Source organism: Osmia bicornis, chromosome 3, assembly GCF_907164935.1.
Source record: "Osmia bicornis bicornis chromosome 3, iOsmBic2.1, whole genome shotgun sequence".
Taxonomy (NCBI): Eukaryota; Metazoa; Arthropoda; class Insecta; order Hymenoptera; family Megachilidae; genus Osmia; species Osmia bicornis.
The window spans coordinates 9833566-9854106 of NC_060218.1; the positions used below are offsets into that span (position 1 = coordinate 9833566).

Here is a 20541-nt window from a genome sequence, read left to right on the forward strand (position 1 = left end):
TATGATTTCAATATAATAATTTACCATTTTTTTTACCATGTCTCGATATAGCCATTAGGGCCTTTGTCAATTGTTCTTGTTTTGCTTTTGCTTTCAACATATTTCCGGCTGTTCCCTCATTTAAAATTTCGAGTACAAGTTCTGGCAGGATATTTGAGCTTGTTGCTATAATTGAATCCATTCCTAATGCGCAAGCTGCGCTTATTACCTAAAACAGGTAATGTGTGATTGCGTTGAAACAAACTTTCAAGAAAAAATACTTTTAATGAAATAATGGGCAAATTTAACCTGATTAATTCCGAGGAACACTGCGTATTTCTTGTCATGAACATGTAGTGCCTGAGCACCTTCTTCTAAATTAGCACTTGTGAATTTTATACCCACGAAGTTTGGAATTTTTCCGTCAACGTATTCAAGGAATTTTGGCATATGTACTGAAAAAATGATCATTTCTATGAATACACATTACATATCATAGCTTTCACTTTGTAAACTTAAAAACTTCAAAATTACCGGTAACGTTAGTAAGCGTTGGCATGTGGTAATAGAGAAGCGGCGTATTTGGAGCTGTGGAGCCAACTAATTTTAAGTATTCAGTCAATTGTTCAAATGTTGATGGTTTGAAATATAATTCCGGTAGACAGAGTATGGAATCCGCTTTAATACTTTCAGCATGCTTTGCCTTAAAAAGAAATTTTATAAACAGCAATAATCAAAGTTACTGTCACTTTATTACAATTAATCTCGATGGCTAATTATGACAGGCGCTATAAATTTAATTTTGAAATTTACTAATAGGTTTAATAATTAGAATAATTGATTCGGTGATTGTAAAAAACGGGACTGTTCATGATTTTTTTAAAATTCATTTTTTGTAGTGTTCTATTTTTTGTTAAATATTTTTTACGTACGAGTTCAAGAACATCGGGAAGAGGTGCACCTCCTACTTGAACCATTAAATGTTGTTTTGTTGTTTTCACAGCGTTCGACCATGCTTCTGCGACCAGCTTCCTTTCACTTGTAGACATAGATGGTCCCTCTCCAGTTGTTCCATTTACTATTAAGAATTATAAATAATATTGCGTTTTTTTAAACGCAAAGTTTACTTGTACATATCATTTTTGCTTACCAAGGACTCCGGTGACCTTCTTCGAGGCTAAATAGCTGGCATATTGAGGTATAATTGACAAATTTAAACTCCTTGAGCTAAAATAAAGAAACTCCAAGTGACATCATTCAAACAAGATTATAAAGAATAAATATTAATTTTACCGATTAGGTGTTAAGAAAATTACTTACCTGTCATTATTAAACGGCGAAAACACCGGGGTAATGAGACCTCTAAACGTGAACGGTACTTTCTGGAATTAGAAATTAATCAAATTTGAAAATGAAATGAACTCGATTTTTCAATAATTGAAATTAATTAGTATACGCATGCAATTCTACGTACCGGCATCGTGGAGTGCGAATTGAACTTGTGACGATGTAATTTGTGTACTGTATAAAATTGTTCGGAGAGGAATATTTTTACTGTCACTTCGATAAGATTGTTTTAATTATATATCAAACAGTACACCGTGCATGACTTAAAGTTTTAAACTTAAACACTTGCGAAGCTAATAATCTTATGCGAACAACTTTCTTCATTTGGCGACAGTATGGTGGGATGTGACATATCACGTATCCCACCACCTTTAACACTTTCGCTACCATATGATTCGATGTCGTCAACCGCTGAAGGTCCAATTACGCGATATCGCGTGCTTGATAGGAGTTTAATGCCGCATTAATTGCATAGATTAGCAACAACTGCAAGAATTAATTACGTTTAACTTAATTAAATACTATCATGTTTCATATGAAAGTAAAAAAGGAAGGGAATGAAAGGAAAATTTTTCAATTTTCAACAACGAAATGTGCCTAAACTACTGATCCCATCGAAAAATGGTACAGAACTTTTCACTTCGATTTTTCGTGATCTATCAAGCGGTATAGAGGTCTTCAGGGTATTTTTTAATATTCTGTATAACAATAAATTGAAATTTCAATAATCGAAGAAAAGATCAAACATAGTTTCTGTTTATTTTTTTACATAATTATAGTTTCACTTGAAATCCTAAAGTGTGTAAATCTTTCGCTATCGCTGATGTAATTTGGGGAGGTAACGTTTTCAAGGGTGCACGTGTAGGTCCAGGCTTGATATTCGTTAATAAAGGCATTGCTACCTTCATAGTCTCTACCCAGTTACCTAAAATTAAAAATTATAATTCACAAATTCGTCATTTAAACGAAAGAAGAATATTTAATCATTTTTACCATGTTTTGATATAGCCATCACAGCTTTTGTCAATCGTTCTTGCTTTTCTTTCGCTTTCAACATATTTCCGGCTTTTCCTTCGTTAAAAGTTTCGAGTAGAAGTTCTGGCAACATATTTATACCTGTTGCTATGACCGAATCCATTCCAAGCGCACAGGCAGCGCTTATTAACTTAAAATAAAATAAAAATATAGAGAATATCCCAGGCAACTGAGAAAGGTTGTATCAAAATTCCTATAAAATATACCTGATCATTTCCAAGAAAAATGACGTATTTTTTATTACTAGCATTTAATGCCTGGGCACCTTCTTCTAAGTTAGCACTTGTAAATTTGATTCCCACGAAAGTTGGAACTGCTTCGCCAAGGGATTCAAGGAATTGTCCCATATGCACTGAAAGAAATTCATTTTTGGTTATACCTCTTATTTCTGTTAATCATAACACGACTTAGCGCAAATTTCAAAATAATTATATCGATTAGCTTACCATTAACATTGGTGAACATTGGAATATGGTAATAGAGGAGTGGTGTATTGGGAGCTGCAGAGCCAACTAATTTCAGATATTCTGTTAATTGCTCTGATGTTGTTGGTTTGAAATACAATTCCGGTAAACAGAGTATAGAATCCGCTTTAATGCTTTCAGCATGTTTTGCCTTAAAAAGAAATTTTGTAAATGATAATTATCAGGGAAAAAGTCACGAGTTAAACGAATATTGGAGATTCACATTTTGCATTTATTATGTAAAATTTGATTATTTACTTACGAGTTCAAGAACATCAGGAAATGGTGCACCTCCTACTTGAATCATCAAATGTTGCTTTGTTGCTTTTACAGCGTTTGCCCATGCTTCAGCAACTAATTTCCTTTCGTTTAGATTCAGTGATGTTCCTTCTCCAGTTGTTCCATTTACTATGAGTAATTATAAATCATTTTATAAATAATATTAAGTGCAAGAATTCTTTTACAGATATCATTTTTGCTTACTAAGAACTCCAGTGATCTTCTTCGAGGCTAAATAACTTGCATATTGTGGTATGATCGACAAGTTTAAACTCTTTGTGCTAGAATAAAGAAATTACAAATGAAATTATTCAAGAAGATTATAAAAAATAAATATTAATTTTACTGACATTTACCTGTCATTATTAAACGGTGTAAACACCGGGACGATGAGTCCTTTAAACGTGTACGGTACTTTCTGTAATTAAAAATTAATTGAATTTGTTATTTAAAATATTCCATGTTTTACAATGCTGTTAAAATGAAGCTTAAACTTTCGTATTTACTGACTATGTGGTTTTAGATAGAGAAATCTGCTTATCGTAAACATCAATGAAAACAAGATAATTCATGTACATAAGAGTTTATCATTATTTTTTTCTTTATTGATGTTCCAATGAAAATATGTTCTATTTATAATAGATATTAATTTAATTTAATATAATAGGTATATTATAGTTTAATATAATAATTCATTGAAGATAAATTATAACATCATATCATATCATATCGTATCATATCATAATAATCCATAATAATACCATCTGATCAATAAATTTCGTTTTCGTATTTTATTTTTCAAGTAGAAAATGATAAAGTATTTGAAATAAAGAATCGATCTATTTTTACTAATTTAAATTTTTACTTAATACGATCATACGTACCGGCATGGTGGAATACGAGGTGAACTCTCGAAGAACTAATTTGTGTACTGGATAAACTCTCCGGGAGAGGAATATTTTTACCGCGGCTCTGATAAGATTGTCTCCTCCGCGTATCAAACATTACACATTGCATGATTACTGTTTCTTCAACTTTCCACTTTTGACATTAATAATATTCAACAAAAAGCACTGTTAATGATAATAAACGTGATTAATCGACATCTTAAGGAAAGGTTAATACAAAAGCTGTCACGGTTATTTATAAAAATGTTTTTTATATTTATTTACATGTAGAGTTTTTCCTTCAACAATGCCGATGATATATTAACACAGTACCGTAGTCATAAATTATATATGTATATGTATAAGTTTTAAGAAGACCATACGCCTTTTTTTATGGGGGATTATGTGTACCGTTTTTTTCATTTTCTTTTATTTGTATTACGTGTATCTTTGTTCCTTAAAACAAGAATGAAGACTACCCGAGGGAGTTCACATAATAACGCCAAAGAGAATTCTATGTATGTAATTATCCTCTACTCGTACAATCTCCTTTTCTTAATTTATTTAAGTACTTAAGTATAACGAAATTCATGCTACAACACATTGGCTCGTATTAGTAAAAGAATCGTTCGTTTTTATATTATTTATTTCTTCTACCTTCGTACTTTTCGCGCAACATACCGGACGAAATGTCACGGTGAACATGATAATAACTACTTATAATAGTGTTCGGCTCCGTTTGGCCACATTTCCTTCAAATAAATATATTCGTTTATAGTTTAATCTTTCTAACGTATCTTTTCGCCATTAGCGTTAATATTATCGTTATAATTATTATTTCTTTCTCATTTGCCTTTATCTGAACGTACGTCGAGCTCCGTTTTGGAAAAATTTGCGAATTTTTATAAATAAATATACTTATAATTAGAGGAACCAACAATTACAGCAATACTGGTATCATTATTGAAATAAATATTGACATAAAAAAATTTTAATTAACTAAGCTCTTGAAAGCGACATAAATATTCTAAGACTATAATTACATAATAATATCAATTATGAACTGATTAACATTTCAAAAACTCAAATATTCAAGCAAAATGCCTTCGAATAGAATTGACGAATTTATTGATTACAGATTAAAATTATGGCACAAGATTAACTTTGATTACAATTTATATTTTTTATCAAAGATCGACGTGTTTTCGTGTGACTGTTGTGTTTTATATATTTGTATATTCCAATGTTTTTATTATCTAATGCAGTGTCAACGCTTATGTAAGAACGCTACAATAAATACTAAGTGGTGACGTAACCAGAAGTTATAGTTCTTTTCCTTTTAACAAAGAAAATTATAAAAATAATACTCGAATATTTCAGAAGTTGAAACAGTTTATTTTTGACGATAAGTTGAAAATATAAAAAGTGATATATATATATATATACAGAGTAGGATAACAATATGAATTTAAATCTTTATCTCTTTTCAATTTTTTATTTTGGCACCTGCTCAGAATGTGTATTGGAAAAATCGTTTTGATACATATGTGTTTAAGATATTACAAAATTTACAAAATAATTATTGTTCTCTAATAACAATTTCAATGAAATAGTCAAAGAAAAGTAAAGGAAGAGATGTTAATATTTTTGTTTTCCTATTCGAAAATATAGAAAAAGAAATTTTTCTTACAAAATTTCATTAGTGGATCTATGATGGTGTTGAATATGTTATAAACTTCTCATAATAATAAGAAATTATATCGTGAAATGTTTTAGACGCATGATAAAGATACATTCTCCTCACATAAATGACAAAGGAAAATACTGAAAATTATCTATAAGAAGGATCAGTTTCAATGCATTTTTGGAGTCACTTCTTCCAGCTGGTTACGTTACCATTATTCGTCGAAGATTTAACAAATCCATTATCTATTTAATGACTTGTAATGTAATGACTAAAAAGCTGTCGATGAGAATGCGATAGAAACGAATCACGTTAACTTTCACATACATACATTTACACTCGCGTGTATGTATGTATGTATGCACAAGATTAATAAATACATATACGTTAATGTATGTATGTATATCATAAAATTCACACTTATGAAAAAGACATTTCGTATATGTAGTTTAGTTAGATAGATCAGCTGCCATGACCAGGCCAGCCTAGTCAAGCAGCAGAAACGTTTTCTTAAACTGTTTTCTCCTATTAATTTCTTTTCTTTATTATTAATATGATTTTTTTAATTTTCTTCGACTGGATCGCGCCCCGTACAAAAGTGCAGCACATCATTCATAGTTGTTGAAAATATAATACGGCTTGATTCGACAACAATACCGATTTCAAATTATTCCTTTACTTAATTATCCTTTAATTATTATAATAATTGAAATACGAACGATACTAATAAATCTTATTATACACGTCGTGCAGGTTTCAAATAGAAACAGAAAATTTTCATAATTATTTCAAAAGATTACATTGTTTAGAATTTTAGATAAAAATTGTTGGGGCTCGTAGCTGTTAAAACTTTCAAGTTTCCTTGGTTGGAAAATTTTAAATAAAATTAAATAACATATAATCGTAAAGGAAAAGAGCAACAGTAAAGAAAATTTTATTTCAATATTTTTTGACATAGTAAATGGTGGAGCCAGGGGATGTATCCCCTCTTAGACCTCCCCTTAATCCGGCGCTGCGTGTGTGAATTCATTTTTCAACCTAATAAATGATATATAACTACTGATTGTTATCGAATCATTAAGTACATCTAGACGCATGCATGCATCAGTATGCTGTATATACATATCCATGCAAAGATACATTCTCACATACAGACATACGTGTACGCATCGATGCGTATAGTTTATTCATAAGTGTATCGTTTACATGTTAACGCGTACATATTTTATGATAATAGCTACCGAAAAATCACGGATATGTACAAATAGGGATATGCCCGATCGATACAATGTATACGATTCTTTCGTACCCAAACAAATTCATATGTTTTATTTTTTCGAATTCGATTCGATCGAATAAGGATAATCGAGTTTCGTTTTATTCTCTTTTACATTCTTCCAGAGATGCTAATGATCCTAAACACTTTTTCCGAGTCATTTAAAATGAATTAATAATTATAATAATAGTAATAATAATTTAGGATGCTCGAGCATTAAGGCTTAGATTTTTATAATTAATACTGTTCAGGACTGTTGGAATCAAACAATATTTAATTAATTGTCAATATTGTAGCTTACTTCATTCGGGGATCTGAGGATTAGTTAATTAAACAAAGGGACTAATTGCAAGGACTATTTTTCTAGGGAATGAACTCGATTATATCCTTTTCAAATCTCATAGAATATCGATACCGATCTCGGTCTCGTTTCTCTTCGTCCGAGTAAGAATCATTCTTCAACCATAACACCTTCATCGACGAAAAGAAACTTAATACTGCATCGTTTGCGTTCAGATGGCCCTTGAGAGCTCGTTCGAAAATATGCTTAATGAGTATGGTCCCAAAAGTTTTAAGAAGTATAGTATCTTTCATTCTAGCGAAATAGCATTCGTCTTATAAATATCTTCAACAAATGTTTCGGAATCAGCTGTATAGAAGGGACTTCCAAGCATTGACGTCGTTACGATTCAGTGTGAATAAACGAAAGTTTCGAAAATTATTTATAAAAAATTGTGATCAGCGAAAGTAGGAAAGAATTTTTCATTCAAATAATTCGATCCCAAACGAATTGGTCTAAGGTCGAAGTTTTGTGGATGATTAGACACTAACGATTTCAAATTTTCTTTCGTCATTCATTGCGACGCAAATGCTCTTGGAAAGTTTAGTAACGAACAGCAGCGTTGTTCCGAAGACTACCGTTCTTTATTATTTGTTCTACCATTCGAAAGACGTCCTTTATAAGTCGATGATATTCTCGATGCGGGGGTTTTGTCCAAGACTCAAGGAGCATCGAAATTAACTATAACAATTAATTATCGTTATTAGTAGCCCTTGTTTTGCCCGTATGTACATAACGCTCCACGATAATGCTGTACACTACGTAAATACTGTTTTGGTATATAAATGCGATTTTCCTTGATATATTTATTCATTCATAAAAAGTCTTATGTTTTCCACGAGAAATGATATCGTATGATCTTAAATATAAAGTAAAATTCAGATATGGAAGTTAATGTAAGTGGTATTAAACACGTTGAATTGACATATTTTTGAATATCATATAAATACTTAATTAAATGTCCATTATCTAAGTATTTATATAATACGCATAGTATTTTTCGAATTTCTTTCTGTATTTTTATTACGTATATTCGATACTCTACTTATGCAATGATTCTGTGTTGTCATCATTATTTTATTTGTACTTACTATTTGCTAGTGAAATTTATATGTAGGAGCAGTGTTGAATGTTTCTCTATTTATTTTTAAATATTTTCCATTTTTATAGGTAATTTGCAAATTTTGGAAATGAGATTTTTTGAATTTTTCCATACGTTTCTGTCACCCTTTTATTCATATTTATACAAAATTATCACGACTGGGTCTCGTGTGGTCCATATAATAGTATACCATATTTGAGAAAAAGAAGATACTGTTTGTATTCAAGTCATTGTTTTTATTCGAAATTAGGAAAGATATACGTTCATTATTAATTTCTTTTCAGTCGCCAATTATTGAGTTTCACTTTTGAGCAAATCTTGTTTGTACCCACTTGATCAACTTTATTCTTATTTTCAGTTGAATGTTTGTATAGTTTGTCCTAGGATATGTTAGTATGTATTCGAATAAACGGGGGAATCGATGGTAATGGAAGTGGTATTTAAAAATATACTATGGAGCTCAATAACGTCACGAATAATTTTTTACAGAATCTACCTACATATTTCTCAAAATAATATTAATAATTTTCTGTATCGTAAAATTGCTCCTTTTAAGATATTTATTTATTCTAAACAACAAAATTGAACGAATCACGATCTCGTATATATATTTATTCTGTTTAAGAACAGAAATTTAGATAAAATTCTGATAAAAATTTCACAAGATTTTTGAATAAAAATATATTCAATTTAAAAGGAGAACACATAACATACAGTGAGTTGCAAAAGTATTCGTACAAAATATTGGAGATTTGTTTTTTATAAATAACATTTAGTATTTTTATATTTTATGTGCATTTTAAGTGCATTTAATTAACAATTATAATACTTTTTAATAATCATTTTTCAAATTATTTGAAAGCCTATAAATACTTATGCAATTTACTGTATGTGTTCTGAAATTATTTAAAAGTCAGTCGAAGTTCATTGAAATTACAAAATACACTTAACGCGTTTCGTCCGGCTCGGGTAAATCTACCCCTAACAGAGTACAATAACATAGTTGCACCTGTTATCCCGGACCCGAACGCGTCAAGAGAAAATCCATGGAAGACGAAGGGTAATTTGTGTTCGTGACGTTGTTGGCGTGTAATAAATTTCTTATTATCTTTCTTGCTAATCGTTCGTACCTATCGTACATAGAATTGTATCGTGAAAATTAGGCAAAAGGCTCCGATAAAAGAATCGAAACCGAGTAGCGGTGCACTGTCCTTCAAACCATTGGAACGTGTTTAAAAGCGAATAAACGATCGACACTCCTTGGTCTCGTATTTATAATCTACAAGTTTAACTCGTTTAACAGTCCAAGGGGATAAAGGGGACAGCGACTGTAAAAGTAACATCGATCTAATTCATTTTTTCTTCAGTATCAACAATATATAATAAATATGATCTGTGAGTAGCAAGACTTTCGCGCGCATTAAACATCTCTTGCCTCGTTACAGAAAAATCTGATCGTATCATTGATACAACAACAGAGAAGATAATATAATTATGTACAAACATTGCCCGCGCTGCGTTTTCGTAACACACGAATAATAAATTGATATCTCTGTAGAATACAGATGGACTAGCATGAATATCTTTTTTCTTTAGCGAAATTTACGCAGTCGCAGGATTATGGAAATAATGTTGTCTTCTTTTTTTTTTTTTTTCATTTAAAGATTCTCGGCAACAAGTAACATACTTCTAAACCTTAACCTCCGTGTGTTTTAAAGAATTTTCATTTTGTTTTGTTAAAATACTGTTGTTTATGGACGAGTTCAGCGTTGTATTCATAAAATAATTTCAAGTACAGCGTACTTGAAGTGTACCTCAAAGTATGTATCGATGATAGAGCTTGACTAGACGTGTACATTTAATTCATTCTTAAATTTCTTTATGCTATTTGTGAGAGGAACCGATAATCAGGTATTTAATTCGTGCGTGATAATAAATCATTGATAGAAGAAATGGAAAGTACATATAGTAACTTTGTTCTTTTTCTTTCTTCACTAATAATGTTATGTATTAACGTGTTCTCTTTCACGCTTCTTTTTGTAATTAATAGTTTCTTTTTTTCTGCGAGAAGAAATCATGCAGTCATTTAGAAATAAGGATACCTTTCAGATGAGATTTTCGAAGAGAAACTGAAGAGATCACTGGTTATTGTCATTACGCGAAGTCTTTTCTCAGATGGAATTAACAAAAATATAAAATCAATTTTTTACATTTATTCCTTCAATTTGTAATTCATTTTCTTCGTGAAATAAATAATTTTTGAGTTATTCATGACTGCATGATTGTTATGCATTGGCAGAAATTTGAGTAGAATGAAAGGGAATTTTCACAGACGAGTCAGGTACTTAAAGTCCAAGCATTAATTACTCGAAGGACAAGTAAGTGTTTATAAAAAGCAATCAGGTCCCGTCGTAAGTTACATTCATACGAGAAATTGATATTTGGCTTCGTCTTTAATAACTAAAATGAATCGGTTTTTCTATTTTGTAATTTTGAAGAATTCACTGAAGCCCTTGTATGATTTTTTAATAAAATGTATGCGTTGAATATAAATATATATGTATATTAAAATATATCGTTTAGATTAAAAAGTATGTATATATGTATAAAAAAATATGGAAAGTAAGTTCGTGTTAACAAAATGAACGAATTTAATTAAAATAAAGTTCGCGGTTAAAAAATACTTCTGTATCTTTTTGGAAATACAGGTACCTCTCGAATTGAGAATTTGATTTGAAAAAATTATTTAAAAAAATAACAATAATGTTGTTATATATTTGAAATTTTATTTAACTTTAGAACTTGGCAATAAATAATAATTTTCATAAAATCAGATAGATTTTTTATTTATTGCAATCCTGTTATTCGAAAGTTACCTGTACCTTGGGAGTCATCAAATGACAGAACTCCAAGTTTCCTTAAAGGAACTGATTTCCTCGAAGATCATATATAAAATCTTGATTTGTACGTTCAATGACTAGAAAAAATGTGTGGATGATCTTGAAAATCGAGATCGTCGAGGAAGCTTTCGTAATCCTCCTGCCTAAACTTAAAATTAAATAGGAATTAAGCTTATTGTGCTCAATGATGCAAACAATTGTACGTATACTAGCATATATGCAATGATTTGTTGATCTAAATTCATCCGCCCGATACACGACGCACAAAATAACGATGGCATTAACAGGATTGTTTGAACGTAACGCATCTCGTTTTGCTTTACCGCATGCTCCACGATTTTACGTCCAATCAAACTCCGTTTCAACCGATTGTACTATTTACCGACATCAGTTACCTTTCGAACGACGAGTTAAAAGATCAGACGTGTTTTAAGCAGTGTCGAGTTAGGCGTCCATTTGTAATTTCTATACTTATGCCAAAACGTTCCACGACGTTGATCATCGATGAAACTTCTCAATAACGATCTTCGAAGTTATCGAGGTAAGAACGTCGACTAAATTATATCTTTCCTTACACCTCGATCGCAATGATTACTCGTAATCATTAATTAATTCCTCCGAGTGGCGAAGATCGATGATATCGACGTCGCCCGGGACTGCCACTATGACTTCCACATCCTCAATTTTCGTAAAGACACCTTCTTCAAATGTATAGCCGCGTTCAGAATATCGGACTCGCGCGTGTCCTCGCCGTCGGAATGAACTTCTCTTCTGCGACCGGGCATCAGTAGACGATGCCTAAGTCCTCTGGAGGTGGGATCGGACAGGGCTTCCGAGACGGGTACCTTCTCTTTGCTGGAACCAGGCAGAGAAACCGATCTGCCGACGGAGAAGCCTTTACTCAGCCTGTCCAAGGTGGCTGGTAACAAATGTCGCCTCGGTATCGCTTGTTCCCTTTCTCTTAGAATGAATCTCCCCAGTGTCTTCCAGAATGCTTGGGTGCTATAAACATTTTCATCGTCTCGTAATACTCTTAATTGACGATTACCGCTGCCAACGGCGCCCGTTCCTCCCCATTCCAGTTCCTCGACCAAAGCGAACTTCATAGGATCCTCCATCCGCCTGGCTTTCACTAGAGCCTGCGCAAGTACGTCCTGAGCGGAACTGCTCACGGGCACCCGCAGAATCGCGTACGGTATATCCGGCGAAACGTTATAAATGCAAACTAAGAAGGTGTCAGCTTCGTCCCAAATATGGGTGGACGTGTCTCTCTCAGAGTCGAGTTTCGAGTGACCGGCGGTACTCCTGATGGAAGCTAACCAGGCTCTACTGCTGGGATCGTCGCCCACCCTTTTCAACAGGAAACGCCCTTGTCCTTTCCACAATGCCTGAGCCTGCAGAGGGTGTTCCGTAGGGTCTAACACGCGTTGAGTAGGTAACTCCTCTCTCTCCCGTTTTTCCCAACCGCGTGAAACCTCTTCAACTAGTATGTACTCGTCGACGCGATCCGGGGAGATTCCAGCTTTCTGGAGAGCTTGCAGCATCACTTCTTGGGTCGTGCTTTCCTGGGTCACTTTTAGGATAGTGTACGGCTCGTCGGGTATCACGTGATAAACCATCAGGAAGAACATCCTTCTTTTCAAGGTTACTCCGCCTAAACCTGGATCCACGGTGGTCAATTTTTCCGGCTCTTTCCCCGAAGATGGACGCTTCGAGGATTCCTTGTGATCGCGGCAGCAGGTGTTATAATCGAGACTCTCCTCTTCTAATCGAGAGTAGATGAAGAGCGTCGACAATGCTAGAGGTTTATTCTTACAGGAACGTAGACGCACGTGTCTGTACCCCGGTCTTAAACACTTTAGCGGAATGACTCTTTGAGCGATCAAATGATGGGAACTCGCTTCGACGATGCCGAAACGCAGGAAGGCGAGGTCCTTGAACATCACTTGGAAACAAAATTTCTCGTTCCAAATCGGATTCAACGCGTTGTTCTGTATCACTTTTGTTTTATGCTTGGCACAATCGATCGGGATGCCGACTAGCTCGATCTCGACGTAGGTGCTGGCGACGAAGTTCGCCGGTGATACGTATTGGCCGGAGATGATCGAGAGCGTCAGGTGTGCCGAATGTAACCCATCGAACTCCTTATCCCAAGGATTGAAACGTCTGAAAATTAATTTTATAATTTCAATGAAAATTTTAATATTAATATCTTTTGAAAAATGAAAGATCGAATAGGGTTTCGTACCTGTACATCATATGACATTTGTCCCACATAACCGAAGGTTTTCTCACATATCCGCATTGTCCACTTTGCTCGAACATGGCGGCGTTCAAGTTTAATCCAGCGTCGTCAGTTTGATAATTTAATGCTACCATTTGAATCCCAAAGGCCCAAAATATTACGGGATTGAAGTTCGTCGAGTCTATACGCATTCCGGCCGGATATGTTCGGATTAATTGAGTTTCAGCGTGAGCGACAACTCCTAAGGGTTGTTTCCTACAGATCTTTTTCGCTGTACTTTCGTTCAACGATGAACACTGGAAGCATGCCGGAACTCCACGAGTGGACCTGAAGTATTTTCATAAACGTAAACCGAGTAAGTCTGCTGTATAATATATTGAAACTTGAAGGACATCAGAAACCTCTAGTTCGAAAGGGAAAATTTTTTCAAAGATCCATTTTTCAAGCGAAGCAATAAAATTTTGAAACTTTTACACTTTGCATAATTTTCTGCATCATTCGGAACTGCTCCTCGTTGCATATTGATAGGATGACCTTACAGTGAACGGGTGCAGAATACGAATGAACTATGGAATGGCATTAAGGCTCGAATATGGTGCATATTGTTCTGATTTTTGTTTAAAATATAATATTATTTTATTCTACCTATCTATTGTAAGGTATTTGTAAAATACAGCAGTATCTCGGTATACGACCTTAATCCGTTCCTGATGTTTGGACTTATACCGAATAGGACCTATTGATATTATACCTACATTAATGGGGTTGTAAAATAATTTAAACACTGCTTATGTCATGAATAGCATTTAAACAATTTCCTAGAAGTTTATAAAAAATATTCACTAGTTTATTTAACATAATCAATTTGTAAAATATAAAGGTAACCTAATGATAGATTCTAAATTACCAAACCAAATGGAATAAATTTTATTGCCTCCTGTTTTGCTGTTATAGTTTGTTATATGATATTCTTACTTGTATGATCAGTCAGTCCGAATATAATTGATTATTAATTTAATTTTTCCTTTGAGATAATTATTTAAAAATGACGCAAAATTCACTCAAAAAATTGATTTGTCACGTCCAAACAGGACGTATTCCAAAGCAGACGTATACCGGGGTACCACTGTATCTCTATGAAAAATGTTGTTTGTATCGAATATGATTAATAAGAAAAAACCAACCTGAATAGGTTTTCAATATTGCTGCCACCACTTGCCAGGGACGCCGAAGTTGATAGAGACTGCGGCGAGCCTGATGGCGCACCTATGCTTGTAGCTCCTATACCAGCAATACTATGCCTCTGAACTGGTCCAGTATGCGGTTGATGGCGCACCTTTCCGGTTGCGGTGGTTCCTGGCGTCATGTTCAATCCACGGAATTTAATGGCTTGCAGGTAAATCACCAAGTCCGAGAGTTCCTTGGCAATTTGGCTACTCTGCTTCTGTGACTTATCGTCGACCGCAGAATCGGACTTTAATCGGCCATGCGGCACCTGAGTTCCACCCAAGTACCTTTCGTAACTGGAAATCGAGTTATCTGAAAGGTAAAAGTTTCGCGTCAGATCCCTCGTTAATTTAGTAATTAGTTCATTTTCTCTCAATAGCGGTTGATCACTTTGTAAACTTCCTTTCCCGATTATCCTAACGACTTTATTAACAGATTTCATTATTTATATTGCCATTGTTAATTATTAAGCAAACAGTGCTGCAGAAATTAAGTCTTTCAAATGATCGGCTGAACATTTTCTTTAATGAAGACATAAAATATAAAACTGGGGTGAAATACTGTTGTAATATTTGTGGACTTCGAAAAATAGCTGCAAACAATTATTATTGATGGAATCAGTACGGGCAATTGAAATTTTTATCAGCCGTTGTCGAGGTATTTACTCTTGCAAACGTACACACGGTATAGAGGTTAATTAAAGTGCAGCAAAATTGCCTTCGACTGTTTGCAAAGGATATAATTGAAGTTCGCGATCAATAAATGAAGAGATAAGAAGCAATTAGAACGGATGAAATAATACGATCGGGCATTTGGGTTAAGCCATGGCTTGAAAAAGATTAGGAACACAAGAGTTTTAACGCTACCGAAGTAACTAAAGTTTGCGTTGAATAGTGTATTGTTTTTTCTTACGTTATATCCTTATTAATTTATGTTTATGAAATCAATATGAGATCATAACTAAATTTAGAAAATAATAAGAGGTCGTTAAAATTTAAAAAAGCAATTTTAAATAATTTTTTAAGTTTCATGCAAATATTGAATGTTAATTTCAAATATAAACTTTAATCATTAATAAAAAGGTAAGAGAGTAGTTCAGGAGAATAAATAATGATAAGAATTACCGTCGATGTTGTCGTCCTCGTCGTCGTCCTCCTCGTCGTCTTCGTCCTCGCTGAAATATTCAACGACGGAAGCGCTGTTTACGTCGGTACGCATTTGTTTCATGGATGATGCACGATCGGACATCAGCATTTTTCCACGATGACTCAGGGGAGCGTGTGCCAGAGGACCGGCAGGATCCACCACTAGTTTTTTATTTTTTATCAATATTCGATAGCGCAATTGCGATGGCGATGGCAGCTGGGGATCGTCACCAAAGTCGGTCTCAAAGAGAAATTTCGTCACGAGCTTTTCTCCAAAAACGGACTGCAACAATATTGATACAATTTTATTTTTTCAAATTTTTAATAAGATTGTTTGATACAGTTTATTATTTCCAAAGTTCGATTAAAAAATAAAATTAATAACACAGGCCTGCGATGACAAAAATACAAGGGAATTGATAGCTGAACTTTATGTATTTTTTGGTGCAGATTTAAAAAAAATAATGAAAAATTTCTATCACCTCACGTTTTCTTGAAAAATTCAATTTTACTTGGATTTTTATGAACATTTACTATTATAAAAAATTTCTTGAATTTCTTCCCTCCCTGCCTGACCATCATTCTACCGTGTAGTAGTAAAACCTACAGAATACCCCTCTGAATTCTTATCTCATCACTATCTTGGTTCGATTGCTGAAAAATCAATTTGCCTCACCAAGGATCGATTTATTTATTTTACATAGATTTAAATGGATAAAAACCACTGTTGCCAGATAGGATTTTAGCAAAAATATCGATATCGATTTTACAAAAAATCCTGACGTAATAGAAAAGAATGGATGTCATTTTCGAAATTAGCACACCAAATAACATAAAAATCTAATTCTCTTGTATTTTTCAAAAACTTCAATTTCGCAGGCCTGTGTAATGGAATGGATCAACTTTGTAATTATTTGGCAGATTGCTTTACGTAATGGAGTATCATTAACAGAGTATTTGAAAGGTATGTACAACGAAATATGACGTACTTGAAATATTTGGGCCATCCGAGCCTGTTGACTCTGAGAGCAATGATTCTCAATAGAGAGAATCACAGGGTATGGAGAGCTCACGAAAGCACTTCTATCAATCGCTTCGACGACCGAGCGAAATGGTATCTTCGTAGTGAAGGTGTGACCATGGTAAATAACGGGAGACCCATCATCGCCGTCCCAGCAATCGAGTTCCACGCATCTACACCCTGTTAGTAGCACCTACAAAACGATCTTCGCGTCACGTGAAGTATATTGTATCACAAATTACAAAAGGTGCTTGAAAATTCTAGGAAATTTTCTATAAAGACTATATAATTAATGTATGTTAAGAACCTGAAGTTTTCATAAAAGAAGAAGTCCTGTCTTTTATAATGTTACTTTAGTTCTTAAAAATGAAACATTTTTCTTTGTAAAAATATTATTCAAAAATGAAATTTTAATATAATAATTGAATTAACGATTAACCCTCGGATGACAGACCATGGAGAGAGCCCCAATTTTAATTAAACTTTGTATCTCATATTATTTTCATCTACTAAATTTTACACTGTTCCTATAAAAACGATTCTTTCGTTTAAAAATTATAAATACAGACAAATATAAATGAAAACTAAATCAATTTATTAACTTTGCAGTATTAACACTAGATTGCCGGACTCACATTCGTCAAAATAGGTATAGCACATATGGATTTTTGGAACTAAGGAGTGGGAAGGGGAAGGAATTAGTATTTCTATACATTTTATAATTCTATTAAAAACCAACATCTGCTTTAAAAAAAATTATTTAAGTTTTTTTATATACATATATAGCAATAAAATCGTAAATGAGTAAAATTTCTATAAATCTATTATGTGAAACATTTCTGCGAGAACTGTACAGCAACTATTGAACGTAAAAAAAAGAATGGTTCTGGTCACCTGCGAGTACAGCTGCACCGAAGATTCCCCTTTGAGCTGATGACCAGTTAAATAAGTGTTATGGGAGCTGGCGATGTAATACTGGGACAATGGCTGTTGCATTTCAGTCTCGGACGGTGTGGCATACTCGTTTGGGAAAGCATAATTGTCCTTGTCCATCATGTACCGTGCAAAGCCCTCGAAAGACAAACACCATTGTGTACGTAGTGCCGGGTCCGGTTCGTGTCGCTGAAATCAGAGCAAATCGTCCCGCTTCACTGTGTTACCCCCAATACCTTTGTATGCGCATTGTGATGCAAAACCATAACCTGAGGATAATGACATAGTCCCCTAATTATTGCACGTACAACTTCGAACTGATTGCCGAAGATACCGTACTTCTATCGAAATGGATCGATTGTACAAAAGATATTCGTTTACCTTAACGAGTGCTTTGATCTCTTCGTCGGTCAATTTTTCTTGCTGCCGCGATTCCAGAAATTTTGTAAACGTTGCCAGGGTGATAACTTGCGACTTCGAGGTGTCAACGCCGGAACAATTGTTAACGATACTGGCAGCAGCCACAGCGTCGAAAACTTGCTTTTTTTGAAGATTACTGCTAGTTTTGTATTCGTGACAGTCGATCGAGTTGTTCCTCGTCAAAAGACCTGTTACAGAATATTCGAATTTCCAACTTTTCGATTAAATTTATTTACCATTTAATTAAATTCGTGCAAAACTGACCGATTCGTTGGGGGGTTGCGTCGCTGGTTTGCCTTAACACAGGCGGCCGTATGTTGAAGTCTCTCAAAGAACCGTCGCTCTGACTGCGACAAGTGATCGCTAGTTGGCCGAATAGGTCGCGCAAATCCTTCCTGGCCCTCAGGCTGAACGAGCGGAACAACGCGACGAACTCGACGAAGTTTAACTGAGTTGCGTACATTATGGAAGCGGTGCGTGCTTTTACTTGCGAAGGTGCTTCCATACCACCTAACATCCCGGATCCATTCTTATCCTTGTCTTTGGCGACGCACAGTAGGCTGCGAACATATCGTGGAAAAGAGAAATTTATATCCTTCTGTTTGATCGTTTAACCCTTCTACAGCGGATTCTGAGGCTCAAATTTACAAAATATCATTTTTAAAGAAAAGAGAAAAACAATGTAAACTTTAGAAAATATAATATAAAGTTAAATTAAAATTGGGGCTCTCTCTCTGGTCCGTCGTTTAAGAGTTAATAAGATGCGAACAGATTTCGCATATAAAAGTTTTATTGAAAAATAATGACGACTGCAGTAAAAATGATTAAAAATTGCTAAGAATTCGAGGTCAGTTATTTTATTCAGGATTTAATTTCTGTTACTTCTGTTTGTATTTCTTGGAGTATCGAGAATTATTGGAATACCTACCTCTGGAAGCTGGAGTAAGGCAAGTTGGAACTAATAATACGTTCGGCAGAACCGGGAGGACTCCTTGGAGGAACTCGATCTCTACTGCACCGTGGGGATGCTGGTATAATTCTCGTCAAAGATTCTCTGCTACCCGTAATATGCCGTAGAGGGGCCGTTGATAAACCTCCATCCGAGAATGAGGAGTCATACTTTAGGCTCAAATCCTGTGTTAAACAACCAAGTTCTCCGCTCTAATTCAAGCGTTAATTACTGAATCAAGACATCGTGAATTGTTTAGTATCCAATGAATTTGCATGAGAAATTCATTCGAATAGCTCACGGATTTATCTCGCGGTATAACATTTAGTAACCCAAGAGGATACGTATATCGTGAATTACAAATGTATACTAACCTTTGTTAATGCATGAATATTGCCAATGGATTTCGTTTTCTTCCCTTTAACGTTTCGTTTGCGAAGTGTGCTGCTACTGGTCGGCGAAAGGGTTCCTATACTTTCAGTCGTGGACCAATCGCGACCACCAAAAGCCCTAATCGCGTCCGCTGTCATTGGGTCGAGACAGCCTTCTTCAAAATAAAGCTGAAGATATTTTTCTTTTAACCATCGCGATCTACGATCTGTTAGTTGCTGTTGCCGTTTCAGACCTCGCAATATCCAACAAAGACCCATGTACCAAATTCTGAAACAAACAATCAGAGTCCTCGTTAAGGGTTGATTGATCCTATCAGAAATAAATTCTAATCGAAAAACACCGCTCGATATGTAAGAAATATTGAAACTGTAACTGCTTACTGTGTTACCTTGTAGGAATAACTTTTTCAATAGGGAGATGTTTACTTTTAACAATACTATAGTAGACAATTTATATAGACTCGACAAGACAGCTATTCTCCGCACGACTTGCAAGCTAACGTAGTCCTGTTGGATAAAGGTCTGTCGTAACAGTATATTCTCTGGAAAATAACGAGCGTACCATTTCGCTGATCTGTTGCTACTACATCTCGACCAACAAGAAAACCTAAACTGAATTTCTCATGAAATATTGCAAGGAATTTCAATACTCTTAATATTTTCGTTAGATGTACAAAAGTGTAATTATAAAACTCACCCTACCGTAATATACACGTTGAGGATATGTGGGAAGCAGGTTGCTAAGATGATCTTTAGTGAAAAAAATAACTTTATTAAAAAAATGGAAAACCAGGACGTACTGTCCTTCCTAAACCGAACCTTGTATCGAACTGAGCAGAAGAAGGGGTACACAGATGTCAAAAGTTTGGGAAACACTGGCTTAACGTAAGAAGGAAGAGGAATCGTCGATTGTACT

At 34.4% G+C, this 20541-nt stretch overlaps 3 protein-coding genes across 5 annotated transcripts in view; all 3 read right to left on the reverse strand.

Moving 5' to 3' along the window:
- Positions 1–1734, reverse strand: part of LOC114874312 (N-acetylneuraminate lyase B-like) — a 64157-nt gene extending 62423 nt beyond the window's left edge. The window contains exons 1-7 of the mRNA XM_029183490.2: positions 1454–1734; positions 1300–1361; positions 1130–1206; positions 912–1057; positions 514–682; positions 289–434; positions 37–208 (exon numbers count right to left, since the gene is read on the reverse strand). Coding sequence (XP_029039323.1) covers positions 37–208; positions 289–434; positions 514–682; positions 912–1057; positions 1130–1206; positions 1300–1361; positions 1454–1459 — 778 coding nt within the window. The 5' untranslated portion in view covers positions 1460–1734. The remainder of the gene's footprint in view (positions 1–36; positions 209–288; positions 435–513; positions 683–911; positions 1058–1129; positions 1207–1299; positions 1362–1453) is intronic.
- A 331-nt stretch (positions 1735–2065) lies between these two features.
- On the reverse strand, positions 2066–4061 carry LOC114874287 (N-acetylneuraminate lyase-like). Its single transcript, XM_029183456.2, has 8 exons — positions 3989–4061; positions 3461–3522; positions 3309–3385; positions 3088–3233; positions 2808–2976; positions 2568–2713; positions 2320–2491; positions 2066–2251 (listed from the first exon to the last, which is right to left on the reverse strand). Exons 1-8 carry the CDS (start codon positions 3992–3994, stop codon positions 2100–2102), a joined length of 930 nt encoding a protein of 309 aa, XP_029039289.2. The 5' UTR covers positions 3995–4061; the 3' UTR covers positions 2066–2099.
- Positions 4062–6579: 2518 nt separating this feature from the next.
- LOC114874280 (1-phosphatidylinositol 4,5-bisphosphate phosphodiesterase epsilon-1-like) overlaps positions 6580–20541 on the reverse strand; it is an 85430-nt gene continuing 71468 nt past the window's right edge. For 2 of the 3 annotated variants that reach the window (XM_046284968.1, XM_046284969.1), the window contains exons 11-20: positions 19608–19893; positions 19213–19445; positions 18549–18844; positions 18246–18472; positions 17826–18053; positions 16900–17124; positions 15890–16193; positions 14723–15077; positions 13542–13865; positions 6580–13459 (exon numbers count right to left, since the gene is read on the reverse strand). In XM_046284968.1, coding sequence (XP_046140924.1) covers positions 11956–13459; positions 13542–13865; positions 14723–15077; positions 15890–16193; positions 16900–17124; positions 17826–18053; positions 18246–18472; positions 18549–18844; positions 19213–19445; positions 19608–19893 — 3982 coding nt within the window. In that variant the 3' untranslated portion in view covers positions 6580–11955. The remainder of the gene's footprint in view (positions 13460–13541; positions 13866–14722; positions 15078–15889; positions 16194–16899; positions 17125–17825; positions 18054–18245; positions 18473–18548; positions 18845–19212; positions 19446–19607; positions 19894–20541) is intronic. The other variant, XM_029183442.2, reaches the window with a different exon arrangement.